At 38.1% G+C, this 18,350-nt stretch overlaps 1 protein-coding gene across 2 annotated transcripts in view; it reads left to right on the top strand.

Moving 5' to 3' along the window:
- The window catches only part of TAF1B (TATA-box binding protein associated factor, RNA polymerase I subunit B), a 54,565-nt gene extending 36,443 nt beyond the window's left edge, over nt 1-18,122 (top strand). Inside the window, exons 10-16 of one of the 2 annotated variants that reach the window (XR_005718429.1) lie at nt 4,256-4,403; nt 7,693-7,870; nt 8,419-8,465; nt 9,247-9,337; nt 13,597-13,667; nt 14,185-14,407; nt 17,659-18,100. Coding sequence is in view for 1 of the 2 variants with exons in the window: in XM_040224945.1 (XP_040080879.1) it covers nt 4,256-4,403; nt 7,693-7,870; nt 8,419-8,465; nt 9,247-9,337; nt 13,597-13,667; nt 14,185-14,407; nt 17,659-17,863 (963 nt within the window). In the remaining variant the exon portion in view is untranslated. Of the gene's footprint in view, nt 1-4,255; nt 4,404-7,692; nt 7,871-8,418; nt 8,466-9,246; nt 9,338-13,596; nt 13,668-14,184; nt 14,408-17,658 lie in introns of both variants that reach the window. The other variant, XM_040224945.1, reaches the window with a different exon arrangement.
- The last annotated feature ends 228 nt before the right edge of the window (nt 18,123-18,350 follow it).

Below are 18,350 nucleotides of genomic sequence, written 5' to 3'. Positions count from 1 at the left end.
GGGGGGGGCGCTGAGTCCCTGGCGGCAGCTCAGTGACTGGGTCATTTTTTCCTTTTTAAATTTACAGATTAAAATACAGTTGTTACTAGTATTTTCATATACAAGTAGAATTACTGTACTTAAGCATTTAGAAACAGCCTTAAAAGGCCACATTGCTATCTTTTTAGACAGAAATTTACTTTGTATTCTTCAGCTACAGGTTGATCATATGTTAATAATATAGCATAAACTGAAAGCCTTTTTTCCCTAATAAAACTCAAAAGTTTCAGTTTAGTTCAGTAGCTCAGTCGTGTCTGACTCTTTGCAACCCTACAAATTGCAGCACGCCAGGCCTCCCTGTCCATCGCCAACTCCCGGAATTCACCCAAACTCTGAGTCAGTGATGCCATCCAGCCATCTCATCCTCTGCCATCCCCTTCTCCTCCTGCCCTCAATCCCTCCCAGCATCAGAGTCTTTTCCAATGAGTCAACTCTTCGCATGAGGTGGCCAAAGTATTGGAGTTTCAGCTTCAGCGTCAGTCCTTCCAATGAACACCCAGGACTGGTCTCCTTTAGGATGGACTGGTTGGATCTCCTTGCAGTCCAAGGGACTCTCAAGAGTCTTCTCCAACACCACAGTTCAAAAGCATCAATTCTTCGGCACTCAGCTTTCTTCACAGTCCAACTTTCACAACCTTACATGACCACTGAAAAAACCATAGCCTTGACTAGACAGACCTTTGTTGGCAAAATAATGTCTCTGCTTTTGAATATGCTATCTAGGTTGCTCATAACTTTCCTCCCAAGGAGTAAGCGTCTTTAATTTCATGGGTGCAGTCACCATCTGCAGTGATTTTGGAGCCCCCCAAAATGAAGTCTGACACTGTTTCCACTGTTTCCCCATCTATTTGCCATGAAGTGATGGGACCAGATGCCATGATCTTCGTTTTCTGAATGTTGAGCTTTAAGTCAACTTTTTCACTCTCCTCTTTCACTTTCATCAAGAGGCTTTTTAGCTCCTCTTCACTTTCTGCCATAAGGGTGGTGTCATCTGCATATCTGAGGTTATTAATATTTCTCCCGGCAATCTTGATTCCAGCTTGTGCTTCTTCCAGCCCAGCGTTTTTCATGATGTACTCTGCATATAAGTTAAATAAGCAGGGTGACAGTATACAGCCTTGATGTACTGCTTTTCCTATTTGGAACCAGTCTGTTGTTCCATGTCCAGTTCTAACTATTGCTTCCTGACCTGCATATAGGTTTCTCAAGAGGCACGTCAGGTGGTCTGGTATTCCCATCTCTTTCAGAATTTTCCAGTTTATTGTGATCCTCACAGTCAAAGGCTTTGGCATAGTCAATAAAGCAGAAATAGGTATTTTTCTGGAACTCTCTTGCATTTTCGATGATCCAGCGGATGTTGGCAGTTTGATCTCTGGTTCCTCTGCCTTTTCTAAAACCAGCTTGAAACATCTGGAAGTTCACGGTTCATGTATTGCTGAAGCCTGGCATGGAGAATTTTGAGCATTACTTTACTAGCGTGTGAGATGAGTGCAATTGTGCGGTAGTTTGAGCATTCTTTGGCATTGCCTTTCTTTGGGATTGGAATGAAAACTGACCTTTTCCAGTCCTGTGGCCAGTGCTGAGTTTTCCAAATTTGCTGGCATATTGAGTGCAGCACTTTCATAGCATCATCTTCCAGGATGTGAAATAGCTCAACTGGGATTCCATCACCTCCACTAGCTTTGTTCGTAGTGATGCTTTCTAAGGCCCACTTGACTTCACATTCCAGGATGTCTGGCTCTAGATGAGTGATCACACCATCGTGATTATCTTGGTCGTGAAAATCTTTTTTGTACAGTTATTCTGTGTATTCTTGCCACCTCTTCTTAATATCGTCTGCTTCTGTTAGGTCCATTCCATTTCTATCCTTTATCGAGCCCATCTTTGCATAAAATGTTCCCTTGGTATCTCTAATTTTCTTGAAGAGATCTCTAGTCTTTCCCATTCTGTTGTTTTCCTCTATTTCTTTTAATTGGTTGCTGAGGAAGGCTTTACTGTCTCTCCTTGCTATTCTTTAGAACTCTGCATTCAAATGGGTATATCTTTCCTTTTCTCCTTTGCTTTTCACTTCTCTTCTTTTCACAGCTATTTGTAAGGCCTCCCCAGACAGCCATTTTGCTTTTTTTGCATTTCTTTTCCATGGGGATGTTCTTGATCCCTGTCTCCTGTACAGTGTCACGAACCTCATTCCATAGTTCATCAGGCACTCTATCTATCAGATCTAGTCTCTTAAATCTGTTTCTCACTTCCACTGTATAATCATAAGGAATTAAAAGTTTAGATACTGAAATACCAGTATCAAAATAAATAGAATACAAAGAAGGTTGTAACCTCAAGCAAAGTAAAATTGGACATAGTTATAAATTCTGGAAATTTACAGTTTTTTTTCTGTAAGTAAGTCGCTCAGTCACGTCCGACTCTGCGACCCCATGGACTGTGGCCCGCCAGGCTCTTCTCTTCATGGGATTTTCCAGGCAAGAGTACTGGAGTGAGTTGCCATTTCCTTCTCCACGGGATCTTCCCAACCCAAGGATGGATCGAACCCGGTCTCCAGCATTGCAGGCAGATGCTGTACCATCTGAGCCAGTACCATTATAATGTATTCCCTTGTGCTTTATAATTGCATGTAAGCTGAATGTACCAAAGTAACATTGAACAGAGGCATATTCGTTCCTTCACTTGGTTCCCAAACACCTTCACACATATAGAAAATGGGCAAGACATGACAGAGCAATATTATTGGTACAAATTGTTGGGAGACAGATTTTCACTTAGAATAAGGAAGAACTTTGTAATGATTATATGCATTACAAATTGAATAGACTACCTTCAGGAAAGGTATTGAGTTTCATCTCCAGTATCACTGGAGATTTAAAAGAGCTAGACATACACCTGCTAGGGGTTTTGTAAATTTAGACCAGATACCTTTAAAGGTCTTGCCAACTCTGAATTTGCTGGTTGGGTGATTTCTCCTGTAGGGTGATGTATGAAGTGATTGTTACACAAAATAGTTTACTGAAGTTTCTCTCTTACCATGTTTTTTCAAGCTAGACATACATACAGAAAAGTGAACATATCACAAATGTACCCAACCTGATGAACTTTCATTACCTGAACCAGCCCTCTAGATCAAGAAGCAACGATCTCTGTACCCCAGAAGCTCCATCCAGTCCCCACTTCCAGTCATGATCACCTGCACCCTGAGAGTAATCTAACTCTACACTTCCAGTCAAATTTAATCAATATTGCCAAACAGGTTTCCAGAATGTTTGTATTCTAGACTAATTTTAACGAGGTCCAACCATGTCAGAAATGTTAGTCTTTCTGAAATTCCATAGATCTTAAAAAAAAAAAATCTTGGTTGTAGCACTCAACAGCTATCTTACCCTATAGTTATTTTTGAACACTGACCTCCTTTTCTAGAGTATATATTCCTTGAAGAGATCACTTTATTCATCTTTATATTTCCCGAAGTATCTTACATAGAATAGACTCTAAATTTAATATTTTTATGTGATTGGATAAGTAAATGAGGAAAAATTATATGTAGTATCAATGAGAAGAATGTTTGGAAATTGCAAAAATATAAATAGCATACCAAATTAACTAAAAGGGTGCTCGTAAAATGAACAGAATTAATTTATTAATATTGGCTCATACATTTTCCTGAATTCTGTAAGATACTCTTTCTTATAGGCTAACATGAGAAAATAGAAAGCTGAATCGCACGTTTTTAACTATTAGACTTAAGCCCTGGTGTCATCTCCAACATAGAAACATGTGAATGTTATGTAACACTGAACTGAATCTGTTAGCTGTGAATTGGAAGGTTGGCGAGAGGGTGCTGGTTAGGGAAGGCGAGCGGAAAGTCGTGCTTTGCCGGGATAATGACGACATCATAATTCCAGTAGGATTGCAGCTTTATCCCAGATTCTTCCGTGATTGGCAAGAAGTAATGGTTTCACTATATCATGGGTAAGGCCAGTAAGAATTGTGAGAGCCAGATAGAATTTTAGTGGCTTTTTAATTTATCACTATTACTGTTTAAAACAGCTCAGTGAGGATATTTGGGGTTTATGGGTGTTTCTCCTTAATGTTTTTAATCTATACTCCAAGTTTTATTCAGTGAATACATGTTATTTTTAAAATCAGAAAGTAGTTTTTAAAATAATTTATGTTGCAAAAACTGCTACTTTGACTATCTCTTTCATTCCAGTCTTGGCCTAACTATGAAGTCATCTTTAAAAAAATAATTGAAGTTGCCACATTCTTAGATTTGCCACGTTTTCCAGACATAACTGAAAACTGCTATCTTCATCCAAACATCTTGTGTATGAAATACTTGATGGAGGTCAATCTCCCTGGTAAGTGTGAGGTATATATGGTGAGTAAGCCTTGACTTATTGAATTATTATGAAAAATGTATTGAATCCTCTCAGTCAGAGACTATTAGAGTCACCTGACAAGGTCTACTGTAACATGAGGCTTAACTTCAAAATTCTTTCTTAAAATGTTTTGGACCATTTAAAATGGTTAAAAGGACACTGGTAGGATGCAAAGGCAGCCTCACTAGCCCTTCTTCACAATACACCAAGACACAGGCCACCCCGGCGGAATTTGCCGATGGAATCTATTCCTGAATTTCTTGCTAAACTAGAAATGTGAGAAATGCAGGGTTTCTATTCTTAACAGAAAATACAAACATGGTGTGACTATATTATTGCTTATGCAATATAAAAAATGTGATTGAATATTTTTTAATAGGAAAGGAAAAGACATGTTATATGAAAAAAAATATACAAAACTGCATGTATGATATAATTTTAGCTATAAAAATAAACATAAATTGGAGTAACATATGTATACAAATGTAAATCTAAGTGTTATAAAATATTTTTTAAAGAGGAAAAAATAAACTTCTCAAAGGTATCATTTATTAAGCTAAGGAATGTATGTCTCTTGCTGTAACTTTAGAAGTCACTGGCTCTTTGATTAAGATTCCAGAATTTGGGAAGTCTGATTTCTGCACTTTGGCATGTTACATATATCAGTTTATTGTTTTGGATTTTGGTTTTTTGAGTTACTCTTGGAGTGGTTTTTTCAAAATATGGCAGGTTCCTCTGTTCTGTTATATACTCCAAAATCCTAAGTTCATAATGAAGAACACTAAGATATGGAAAGAATGCAAGGAATTACCAAAATATAACTGGCTTGGGCTAGGTTATGGCAAGTGTCTAGCTCACATAGTTGCTATTGGACAGAAACGATGGTGGCAGTGTTTTCTGACTAACTTAATAGTGTTTTCTGTATAACTTAATAGTATTTCTCACCTAACTCTTCCTGAGAGTAACAAGTAGAATTAAAACCACTATAATATACAGAGAGAGACTGCTATCATCTGATGTTGTAAAGTGCTGTTTTAGAGACCATATTAAAAAGAGCCAGGATAGAGAAATTTTACTTCTCACAAAGTGTTCAATAGAAATAATTTGGAATATAGATTAAAAACTATACACAAATGTTATTGACCTTATTTATAATACTGAGAAATCGGAAATAAATATCCAATGGAAAGGTAATGTTTAAGTAAATATTTTGTATATTCAATAGAACCATGTGCATCTTTTAAAATTATGTTTGTGAAGAGTATATAAAAGCATGGGAAATGTTTATGTCATAATAGAAAAGGAAATAGGCCAAATTATAAATTATATATAATATAATCATAGCTATATAAAATTAACATATTCATGAAAATATTGGAAATAAATTTACCCCAATATTGAAGTGCTATTTCTAAGTTATAGTAATGCATTTTTTCTTTCTTCCCACTTTATGTATCTTATAAATGTCCTATACTGAGTTTGTATTACATAACAGTGGGAGGAAACTGTAAACAAAATAGATCTACAAACTAAGATGTGTTGGTCCTTTCACCTTAGAAATTGCATTCTAAAATGTGACATTAATTGGCCTCCTATCCGTGAGATTATAAGAAGACTTCTAGAATATTGCCATTTTCAAAGCTGAAAGTTTGCACTCTACAGTTCTCTTGTGCTGTTGATCAAAAAGAAGAGATCTGTGTACTTGGCCCTTTTTCAAAGAGAGGTTTTCGGGTTCCCAGAAAGCTAAAGGTGGTTTTAAGCATGCTGGGGCAACGAATGCCCCTCCTCAGTGCCTTTATGTATGACAATGTCGTCTCTGGAACTGGGCAGAAAGCAGCTTCCAGCAAGCATGTCACACACACACACACCCTTGCTGAGTAAGCACTGCCTCCTTGGTGGCTCTGACTGAACTCCAAGCACATCCCTTAGTTTTGTCCCTCATCCTGGGACTGAGGAGCTGGCCAGAGAGAATTCCTGGCAGCTTTCATAATCGTGTCTGTTTAATTTATGGGGAACCCTGTAGAGTTTCCATAGTGCCTTCATCTGTATTACCTCATCCGTGAAGGTGGAAAGGGAGGACAGGTGGGTGTGCTCATCTCAGATGAAACATAGGCAAGCTGAGTGACGCCTGGCTGCCGGATGGCCAAGGCGTCATATAATACTCCAGGTCACATAATACTCCAGGTCAGAATCTTAGTTTTTCTCTCCTGTCCTGGCTTCCTTCCTCATAATTTCTTTCATTTGCTTTTTATTACTATGTACTTTTAGTATAAGAGAAGCAATTCAAGGTATTAATTTTAAATAAATAGGGGTGACATTCTTCAAGAAATACCATTTTTATAGTAATAAAATTCTGTATATAATAGGACATGTCTATACTGTATGTAATGTTATTTGAACTGTTATAAAAGTATTGTATACTACATTAAGAGAATAGAATCAATAGAACATAATGACTGACAGTATATAGGAAATGCAATACAACTTATTATGCTCTTGTAAATAACAACTGTTCTACTTGAATTTAATCAAAATATAGGTACTTCAGTTAGTAAGTAAAGAAATTTGCTTAGTAATTCAGAGTTTTCAAAGTATGATTCACTTGTCCTATCTTTTATGTCCTATGTTTATCCTCACCATAACCCATTTTACAAATGAAGAAACTGAGGTTGAGTGGCTCTAGTCCGGAGTCACAAAGCTCATAATCAGAAAGCCTAAATATATAGGCTGTAGGTGTTCTGGCTCCAAGTCCCAAGTTACTCAGCCTTGAATAATAGATGAGTCTGTGCTGAGCGTGTAATTTCTTTGGGAAAGCAGGGCAGCGGGTGAGATGCACAGTGGGCCTTCCAGTCTGCTAGCCAGGCTCCCTAGCTTCCCAAGTGAGTGCACATTTTTAGAAAAGCCCTTGGTCTTACAGGAAAGTTAGTTTCAGGTAAATGCAAATTGCTGTAGAAACACAGACAAGGGACGTGGATGAAGCAATAGAAGATGAATGTGTGCCTGTATATTTGGTGCCAAGATATGTGCCATAGATAGCAGGCATTTTGGGAAGTCAGAATAGGAGAAGACAGACCTTGCCAGGATTCGACCATTTGTTTTTCTCTACACATTTCATTTTTTGGTTTATGTATACACAAAATGGTATGTCTCAGAGTTCTGGCATAGTATCATATTTTAAGATAAAGCTTATCTCATGAATGTATACATTAGTATGGTCTCATTAACCAAAGAATTTAATTTCACATTTTTCTGTTTTATTCTTCAACAGATGAAATGCATAATTTAACTTGCCTAGTGGTAAAAGCGACTGGAATAGGAGAAGTGGATTTTCTAAGATTTGATCCTATAGCTAAAAAGGCAAAAACTGTTAAATATGATGTGCAAGCTGTAGCTGTCATTGTAGTGGCATTGAAACTGCTGTTTTTATTGGATGACAATTTAGAATGGTAAGTGTATGTAGTCTTAGGAGGAAAAAATTGTATTATTTTCCCCTAATTATTCAGAGTAAAGGACTCCATATGTTATGTCTCAGTAGAAAGTAGAGACTCTCATCAGTTGTTACAGAACACTGACTAGTAGCAGCAGTTACTCCTTACCTAATGTTTTGGCTCAGGTATTTGTCAGAGATTTCATTCTCCTTTAGTAAGTTGTTTGGATCATGTTTTCTTCCATTTTTAGGAAGATGCACATGTGTCTCATTCTCCTGAGTTTTAAATCATACACAAATTCTAAAGAGTCACTAGCACTTCATCCGTGTACCTTTTGGTTTCTGGCACTATGTGTCTTCAAAGATTATTTTGGAAAGTGAAAGAATCTTAAAATGCCAACAAAGAGTGGCAGTGTCTTCTTCCCTATTTCAGTGCTTGCTTCTGCATTAAAAGTTGGCATCAGTTTCAAGTACTGTTCTATACTTTTCTTTCAGAAGAATTCAAAATTTAACTGTTTTCAAATGAATGATTTCCAAATAAATTGATTTGTTTATTTGTGTCTCCAGGTCTTTGTCTAATATTGCCGAGAAATATAATGAAAAGAACAAAGAAGGTACTTTTTTTTTTAGTCAATCAAGTGATTGTAAAAGGTGAATTAAAAGATACAATAAATATAGAGAAGAAGAAACTGAGAAATATATAAATTGTACCTTGTATCAGACTGTTTATATGTGTAATTATCTAATATATCTTTTATTCTCAAGGAGGTAATAGTCAAATCTAGGAGAAACAGACATGTAAAAAGATGGTTTCAATATGTGAAATCTAGAAAAATAGTAAAGATCTTATTTGCAAAGCAAAAATAGAAACACAGCTGTGGAGAAGAAACGTATGATTACCAAAGGGGAAAAGGCAGGAGGGTGGGGTGAATTGGAAGATGGGGATTGACATATCCACACTGCTATGTATAAGACAGGTCACTAATGAGAACCTGCTGTGGAGCTGCGGGAGCTCTGCTCAGTGCTCTGTGGTGACTTTATTGGAAGAAAGTCCACAAAAGGGGGATACATGTGTGTGTATGGCTGATTCAGTTTGCTGTACAGCAGAAACTGACACCACAGTATAAAGCAGCTATATTCCAATTTTTTTTTTTTTTGAAGGTAGCTTTGGTGTAATACAGGGCCGCAGTATAGGTGAGAGCTCAGGACGGAAGGGAGTGACAACAGACTGCTCAGGAGTCATATTAGAGCCTGAAGGTAGTCGGTCCCTCCATAATTCCCAAGGGCTGGCATATAAATGTTCAGTCAGATTAGTGAGTAAAGACTCAAATGAGCAACATGTGTTATAATAGTGTGACATATTTGGTTAATAATCATGGATTTCATTTCTTTCAGATAAACCATGGTTTGATTTCAGAAAATGGTACCAAGTTATGAAGAAAGCTATTGATGAGAAGAAACAAAAGTGGGAGGAAGCCAGGGCAAAGTATGTTACCTCTTCTAGCTTTAGATTCACCTACTTTATTTTTCAAGTCTATTGCTTTACATCTGAAAGCTCAAGTTTCATCAGTTCAGATTCACCAGCATTATGACCCTTTTTTCTAGAATTAACCCCTCTGTCTAAACTAACTTTTTAAAATATTTTTATTAACTATTAGTGAGTGAGTGAAAGTCGCTCAGTCATGTCCGACTCTTTGCGACCCCATGGGCCATATAGTCCATGGAATTCTCTAGGCCAGAATACTGGAGTGGGTAACCTTTCCTTTCTCCAGGGGATCTTCCCAAACCAGGAATGAAACCAGGGTCTCCTTCATTGCAGGCAGATTCTTTACCAACTGAGCTATCAGGGAAGCCATATAATGTCCTTTTAGGGGCGTCCCTGTGGTCCAGTGGTTAAGACTCCACACTGCCAATGCAAGGGAGGTGGGGTCCATCCGTGGTAAGGGAACTAAGATCCCACATGCCACACGGTGTGGCCAGAAGATTTAAAAAATAGTAATATTAGTGTCCTCCTGATCCAGAATCCAGTCCAGGGAGTTGTATTGTACTCAATACTCGTCTTTTCATAATCTGCATGACTCTTCTCTGCATCTCTGGTATTCCTCCCTCTTTCGTTTCCCACAGTGGATCAGTTCCCACCTGTGCTTCCCACTGTTACAAAAGACTGCAGACGTTAGCCTGTGTCATTTATAACTGGACTGTTCCTCCACAACAAAGTTCCCTATACAAATCCAAACAAAGCAAAGCAGAAAGAGAGTAGCATATTTAATTCAGGCAGTCTCACTGTTTGACCTCTAGTTCCCCTCCTCATGTAGGTCCATTGTTGTTGTTGTCTAGTCGTTAAGTTGTGCCCAACTCTTCGTGACCCCCATGGACTGCAGCACGCCAGATTCCTCTGTCCATGGGTTTCCCAGGCAAGAATACTGGAGTGGGTTGCTGTTTCCTTCTCCAGGGATCTTCCTGACCTAGGGATCAAATCCGCATCTCCTGAATTGGCAGGCGGGTTCTTTACCACCGAGCAACCGGGAAGCCCACCCAGGTCCACCGTGGCAGAGTGGAAAGAGCATAGCATTAGAGACAGTGCAGGGGTGAATCCTGATTGTTTAAAACCAGCTGTTTAACTGCGACCCAGTTACTTAACTTCTTAGCCTCAGTGCACTGAAATGTAGTCAGCTCATAAATTTTCAGAGATACTGTCTTATGTGGTAGAGGGTACATTGCTATAGGTTTCTGATTTGAATGGATTTTATATCTGTTCTTGGAACTTGAGTCTCTGTGAAACTTTGAAGAAAAGGTTAACATTTCGTATTTTATGTAATTTTGCAACAGTACTCATTTGATCAAGTCATTTTATATCCCCTGAGAAAAATCAAGATTCCTCAAATTAGTTAAAATGATAACTCCAGTTTCTTCATCAATAAAGTAAGGCTAATAATGCCTCCTCAATATTCTTAATCAAGAACTAAGTTTCAGTGTTTGCAGATAGAATTAGATTCTTTCTCCCCTGAATTTAAGAGAGCTTTTAAATCTAGAAACAGACTTCCGGGGATGCATAAAGCGCTGTGGGAGAGAGGATCCTTGCTGAAGAGGGGAGGAGATGGGCAGTTTTTTCCTGTTCAGGTTGGACAGATAGTTAGGGTGAACTTCTGACAGCTGTGGGCACCCGGGGAATGGAGGCCTTCCTCTTTTCTGTTGGAGAAGGAATGTCTTTAGTCTTTGGCTCTCAGCAGGCACAAGAGGAGCAGCGAGAACAGAAGGCTCTCCTGAGTTCTTAGGTAATCTTGGAGAACCAGCCATCGGACCTTTCTTTTCTGGTGCCGCTGGGGTGGTCCTGACCAGTACTGAAAGGCTAGGTATTCAGAGGCCATGCCACTTGGGCATCTCAGGGTTGAACAGGTGCCCTTTCATGAACCCAAATCAGGCACCAACTTACACTTCAGACATAGTTAGAGCCCAGATTCTTCCTGCAGTGCCTCAGTCAGCTGTGCATCAAAAGGCTCACTGACTTTTAGCTACTTTAAGGGAGAATTTAATGACCAAAGAACGTATGTCTAGTTTCAAAGTGGCATTTTCCAGACGGACACCAGGCCTCTGGGAAGAGCTTGTCCAAGGGGTCTGTTACCAAGATCCTTCGTAGAGTCTGTGCTCTGGGATGACTGAGATGACTTCTAAGTTGCTGCTGACTGCTCTGTGGGCACAGAGCTCCCGTGTATGCCCATCACCTGCTCTCCCTTCTCTGTTGTTGATATGAATTTCTAATTTTTCTCTCTATTCTTCTAGACATCATCTTCCATATTGTCAGGTAAAAGTTGTTAAAGTATTTTCTACAGCTCAGCATAGGTCTCTATGCATGGATTGTGAAAACACTAGTAAACTGTAGTTGAAAACCTAAAAATAGCTTTAGAGAGTGCTTTGACTGCCAGTTTTCATGGAGGAAAATTTAAAAGCATGTGCAGATCTTTGCAGCCTTTTAGGTTAGGCACAAATTTTCTCAGATATGATACCAAAGCCATGATCCATAAAAGAAAAAAAAAGATAAGTTAGACTTCATTAAAAGAAAGAACTTCTCTTCTAAAAACACTGTTAAGAAAGCTACAGGCTAGGAGAAAATATGTTTAAATCACATATCTGATAGAAGGTTTGTATCCAGAATATATGATTTGTATCCAGATACATGGTTTGTATCCAGAATATTCCAGAATTATTTTCATATAATAAGAAAACAACTCAGTTTTTTAAATGGGCCAAAAGCAAGTTCACACAGAAACCTATATATGAATATATAGAGATCTGTATACTTCATTCACAAGTAAACAAATGAAACCTTGTGGCCCAAAACTGGCAACAACCCAGATGCCTTTCAGGTGGTAATGGATAAACAAACTGTAGCATATCTGTAAAATGAAATACTCGTCAGTACTAGAAAGTAACAAACTTCTGATACATCCAGAAATGTGAATGAATCATAAATACATTATGCTAATGAAAGACTCAAAAGGTTACATACGGTCTAATTTCATTTATATGACTTTCTGGAAAAGGCTAAGCTGTAAGAACAGAGAAGCAGATTGGTGGTTGAGACCAAGTTTAGCTGAGGGTCAGGGGAGGAGTTGACCTTCAAGAGGCATGGGAGGTTTGAGAGTGTGGAACTATTCATGGTGGTGATTATACAACTGTATGTGTTTATCTAAAGTAGTGCAGCTATGCACTAAACAGGATTGGTTTTACTACATGTAAATTATACCTTAATATACAGCAGTGGAGAACCAAATCTTGAGGGAAGACTGGACAGATAGAGCATATAGGACCTTGTGGCTTCCTGGAGAAAATATTAAGACTTCGTGCTGGGCCTCTATTTTTTGTAGTTTTGAAAAGAAGTAAACAAAGTAAATGCTTAAAGGACTGTCTGACGAGTGTTAATTGTTTTCGATGGCCCACCTTTCCCATCTTCTGGGCATATGACCTCAAGGAAGTAATAACACCTCCTTGACTGCAACATAATTGCCACCTGTATGGACATTTACTATAAATGCCTAAGAAAATCTGTCTAGATGAGGAAGTCACAAGGAGTTTTTAATAGTGGGCTTATCTAGGGAGTGGGATTAAACTATTTAGGGAACTTCTTTATTATTAAGAGATTTTTTACCTTGACTATATTGTCACTTTTATTATTTGATAAATAAATAACAAAAAGATACTTGGAAGAATCACAAATGGCAAGCTCTCTGAATATTTAAATGTGGTATAATTTAGTTCACATATAATTTTCAGGAAGACCATAACCTATTCACAGTGATTACACCTCTGCATTAGAAGGCAGGCACTTACTGTTCACTTTGTACAAGTTATGAGTCAGAAATACCACTACCTTATCTACAGCAGAAGGGTGTTTGGCCAAAGACAAAGAGGAACAGTTGTTTCTTAGGTGGCCTCACTTTATGAGAACAAGAGGCACGGGAATTTTATGATGACAGTATAATCAATCATTTCTTTGTGATCTTATGGCATCTGAGAGGTTTTAGGTGGAACTTATCCTTCCATTGACTTCCTGCCTCCTGCAGTGCCACTCACTCACGTCTAGGTCATGAGTGCTGTAGAGATGCGTGTCAGCAGGTCACTGGTTCTAAGCCAGAACTATTATATGAGTATCGGGAATTTCAGATACTGCCATTGAGAAACTTCTCTGAAGTGTGTTGAGGCCCATTTCATCTCCATCCTGCTCCAAATGCGTCTTTATCTTTTCAGGTTTCTGTGGAAAGGTGAAAAGCCACTCTACTACTCAGCCATTGACAGGCCGGTGGTGTATAAAAGAAGAGGTGAGTGGGGTTTCTTCTCGTTGACACCAAGTAACAGCCCAGCTGTAGAAAAGCTAAGTGTTTTAAATTGAAAAGTGAATGCATAAGTCCTTTTCTCAGTTGTTTAACAAGTGTCCCATTGCACATCCAGAGAAACGTCCTTCTCTGTAAGAAATGTCCGTAGAAATCTATTTCAGGAACATGGCAATATTCAAACAGAACTTAAGTTCTCGCCAAAAATCTGAAATGCTATATATATCTATACTCTCAGAACTCTTTATTTGGAGAACTGCTTTTTTAGGTTTTTTGTTGTTTTTGTGTGTGTGGTAAAATATACATAACATAAAATTTACCTTTTTAGCCTTTTCAAGTTGTTCCTCGCCATCCCTCTTCCAGTGTCAGTTTCCCTAGTTATGCCCTTATATCATGGAGCATTTGTCAAAACTACAAAACCACCGTTGGTGCATTACGATCAAGTAAACTACAGACTTTGTCATTTAACGTGTTTTTATTTCATTTGTTTTCCCTTCATTTCCAGAAATGCTGGTGAGTCTACAGAAACAGTTTAGCACACTGGTGGATTCAGCACCAAACATTGAAAAAAAAAAGCCTTCAAGTTTTCAATTCAACTGGACTGAAGAGGACAGTGAGAGGCCTTGTTTCCATCGGCATAGCCTCCAGGGAGTCCTGCAGCAGAAAGGCCAGTCCCTGACAACCAAGAATTCCCTCTACTGGCTGAGTACTCAGAAGTTCTGTAAAAGGTATGCGATGCTCTTAGAAGTCATGGGATAAAAACCACCCTGAAACCTCTAGTTTGGCCTGAAGCAGTAGTCTTTTCTCATTAGAGAAAATAAAAAGGGGCCACCTTTGATTTAAAGGAGTTGGTCATAATGAGAGGCAGATGGGTTATTGGTTGGACTTTAGAAGATGGTGAGCTTATAATCAAGACCCGCACATGGGACAGGAAGTTAGGACCTGATTCGTTAGTACCATCTGCCTTGTCTGCCTGCAGTCGGTCCACGGGGGTTAGTGGGGAACCTACACCTTTGTGCTCTTCACATGGCATGATCAGTGCATTTTTGGATGTTCTTAATGGTTGTAATCCTGTAACATAAGACTGTTAGTTACAAATAGACCTTGGTATAATCAGAGATGAAACAACCAAGATTTTTTTTCTCTGCATGAGTTATAAGGCTAAGCAGTACACTCTATGCATCAAGTATGGTTGTCACCATGGTTTTACGTACCAAAATCGTCTGTCAAATTTCCTTGCCTATTTAGACCATAGCCTAAAACCACATAGTAAGCAAAAAAGGGTCCAGCTAACCAATAAAATGGCCACTGAGTCCATAACTAATGTATATACACTCTTCTCAGGAGGCCCTTTAGTCCTTCACTCTGCTGTGAGGTGTGTGTCCATCAGGCTGAGCTGTCTGATTTCCAGATTCCTTACCATCAGAAGATGCAGAGTGGGCGGGAGACTGAGTGATATCTGCTGCTGAATGTCTTGACAGCAAGTATAAGTGGTACTCGTTTGACAAACAATAGAGGAACCAGCTGCAGAAGCAGACAAAAGAACTCAAATTACAGTGGTCTGAAGTTCATTCATGACACACAATAGCTCCACAGAACTAAATAAACTTGACCATGTCTCTGCTTTAGCATGTCCCCAAATTATATGCGTTCTCTTTGGGTTTGTTTTTCCTACCTGTATTTTCTAGTATTTCCACAATAAAAGTGGACAACTTGTCACCATATAATTGTAAAGGCTTTTGAAAATAGGCTGAATGTCCTCTGATTAATAATAACCAAAAAATGTATAACTCAGTTTTAAAAGATGTCTATCCAAAATGGTTAAAATGAAATCTTCTGATGCTTAAGAGAGCAGATCTTCAGCTATATGGAGAATTTTGTTACACAGGAGGACTCAGTTTTGAGGGTTCAGAAGAGACAAGCATTGTACTGGGAAATAATTTTGAGAACACTCAAGTCTTGAGAACTAAGCAGAGACAGACTGTGAGAGCCCTTCAGATCATGAGGGTGTTTATCCTTCTTGTCTGAGGCGGAGCTAACAATCTGGATGAATTTAAATGATTGTATGTTATATTTGGTTTTATCACTTAAGACTTTAGGAAAATTAAAATTTTCCAAGTTTATGATAAGGGAAGTGAGTGAAGTGAAGTAGCTCAGTTGTGTCCGACTCTTTGCAACCCTGTGGACTGTAGCCTACCAGGCTCTTTCCTCCATGGGATTCTCTAGGCAAGAGTACTGGAGTGGGTTGCCATTTCCTCTTTAAAAGATACTGTTGTTGGTTCAACTTAGAAATAAAAAGTCCTACTGTACACCTTTTCTTATCTTTTTGTTGTAGAAATAGAGCTTTCTTTATGGTCCCGAGGCAAGGGAAACAATATTTTTACCCTTTTTGTGATCATATTTTGTTTGAAAGAATCTTTCTTCGTAGAGCTAAAATTAAAAATTAGAAAAGAAGAAAAGAGAGCACCATATTTGTGAGAATTCATGTAAATGGCTTATACTCTGTTTCCATTAAACCAGTCAATGCACAAGCATTTGAGGCTTTTAAATTTCCTACTAGTGAATATAGTAGGGTATTGGCTTTTTTGTATATTATTAAAATAGGCTTAAAAAGATTTTAAGTGAAAATTTAAAAATCAGTTTTAAAGGAGTATGGGGAAAGTGAACATTTTTGAGCCCTTACTTTGTGCCAGCTATTGGATAAGTGCTTAATATATATTCTCATTCAATCCTCTTTTCCATCTTATGAGGTAGTTATTTTTTTTCTGTTTTGCAGATGAAAGAACCAAGAGTAGTTATCCATAGTCACAACTGATGGGTGTCTGAGCTCTGTGGTGCAAATGCAAACATTCTTTCAGGAATTTAGGGCCATATTTGTTACATAAATCATTGTCTAAATGTTTATACCATCTATCTATTGTTCACTTGTTTTCAAAACTATTTATTATGGAAAACTTCAAGTATATTCAAAGGTAGAGAGCACAATATAATTAATGCCCCCTACCCATAGTCACCCCCACGTTAACAACTTTCCACGTGGCTAGACTTGTTTTCCCCATACGCTAGCCAGCTCCCTGCTTTACCCCTCTACTCCCAGATTATTTGGAAGCAAGTCCCAAACTTCATAATTTTCTTAAACAAAGCCAGAATACCATTAATCTGACATTAAAAACTAGTAATAATTCCTTAATCTCATCAAACATGTAGTGAATGTCTAGATTTTCCTGATTGTCAACAGTAAGTTTTTAAATAACTCAGAATCCACATAAAGTCCTTACATTGCTTTAGTTCATAAATTCCCCCTTTATCTCTTTTATTTCCCCCTTGCAGTTTACTTATTGAGTAATCCAGGTCATGTGTCCTGTACAATTTCCTGTAGTCTAGATTTTGCTGATTACAGCCCACGACACCTTTTAACGTGTTCCCCTTTCCCCCTGCTTCCATGTTGGTATAGGCAGAGATTGGCAGAGTTACTTAGCAGTTTTCATTAGTGCTTTAGAGATTTGATTAGATTCAGGTTCTACTTATTACTTTAAAATAAGCAAAATTGCTTCATTACTCTTCCTTCTATAATACATACAGAATTGCAGCATACATTATTAAGCCTGGTAACCTATTTTGGTTGGGAGCTGGGGATTATTTTGTTGGTGTGTTTTCAGTATGTCCAGAATCGCTCCCCGTGTGCTTTTGTTTGCCTTGACCATGGTAAGAGGGGCCCCCCCTGGAGTGGAGGAGGAGCCGTGAGAACTGGCTATGGACCACCTGTGTCCCACGCCTGATGGCCACAGACAGTGCTCACATTTTCTTCCTTTATAAAATGTAGGATTCCTTCCGGATTGTTCATTTCCTTCCAGCTTAGAGTACTATCTTAAGCCTAACCATATACAGTTTTTAGGTTATTTGGGGGATATTCAAGGGACCAGTGTGTACCTATCTAAATGGCCCTTTAAACATGGTGTCTTTTTTCTTCCCCTTCTAGCCATTGTAAGCATGTGACAACCTACGAAGAATCCAATTTTTCTCTGAGTTACCAGTTTATACTAAATCTCTTCTCCTTCTTACTGAGAATAAAGACTTCCTTTCTCCATGAAGAAGTGAGCTTAATAGAAAAGAGACTTTTTAAAGCAAAATATAATAAAACAAACAAGAAATCTTCGAGATCCAGGAAAAGAAGAAAGTACTGAAAGAAATGAAGTGGAAACTTGCCAGGGAAAATATATTAATAATGAAAGTAATGTCATTGTAATATAAAATTCTAGAGAATGGTGAAAAATAGAGTTTTATTGCATACATGTACATACATACAAATACCTATATCAAACAAAAATGTATGTTGGAAAACAGGTAAAATTTATTTGAATTTATTTTTAAATTATGAATGTTCTTGTTAAAATGTTAAGTAAATGGTATCCAGGAATTTGTATTCTTTGTATTTTTAAAAAATATTTGCTTATTTATTTGGCAGCACCAGGTCTTAGTTGCAGCATGTGGGATCTAGTTCCCCAACCAGGGATGGAACCTGGGCCCCTGAATTGGAAGCTCAGTCTTAACCATTGGACCAGCAGGGAAGTTGCTTCATTGTATTTTAAAGCTAAATTTTCTTTTTAAACTAGATCACTTACTTACTCTTTACACCCCAAAGTAAATCCCAGATGGATCAAAGATCTAAAC

The sequence above is a fragment of the Oryx dammah genome, unplaced genomic scaffold, assembly GCF_014754425.2.
Source record: "Oryx dammah isolate SB20612 unplaced genomic scaffold, SCBI_Odam_1.1 HiC_scaffold_25, whole genome shotgun sequence".
In the NCBI taxonomy this organism is placed as follows: Eukaryota; Metazoa; Chordata; class Mammalia; order Artiodactyla; family Bovidae; genus Oryx; species Oryx dammah.
This window is presented reverse-complemented; position numbering and strand designations above follow the sequence as displayed.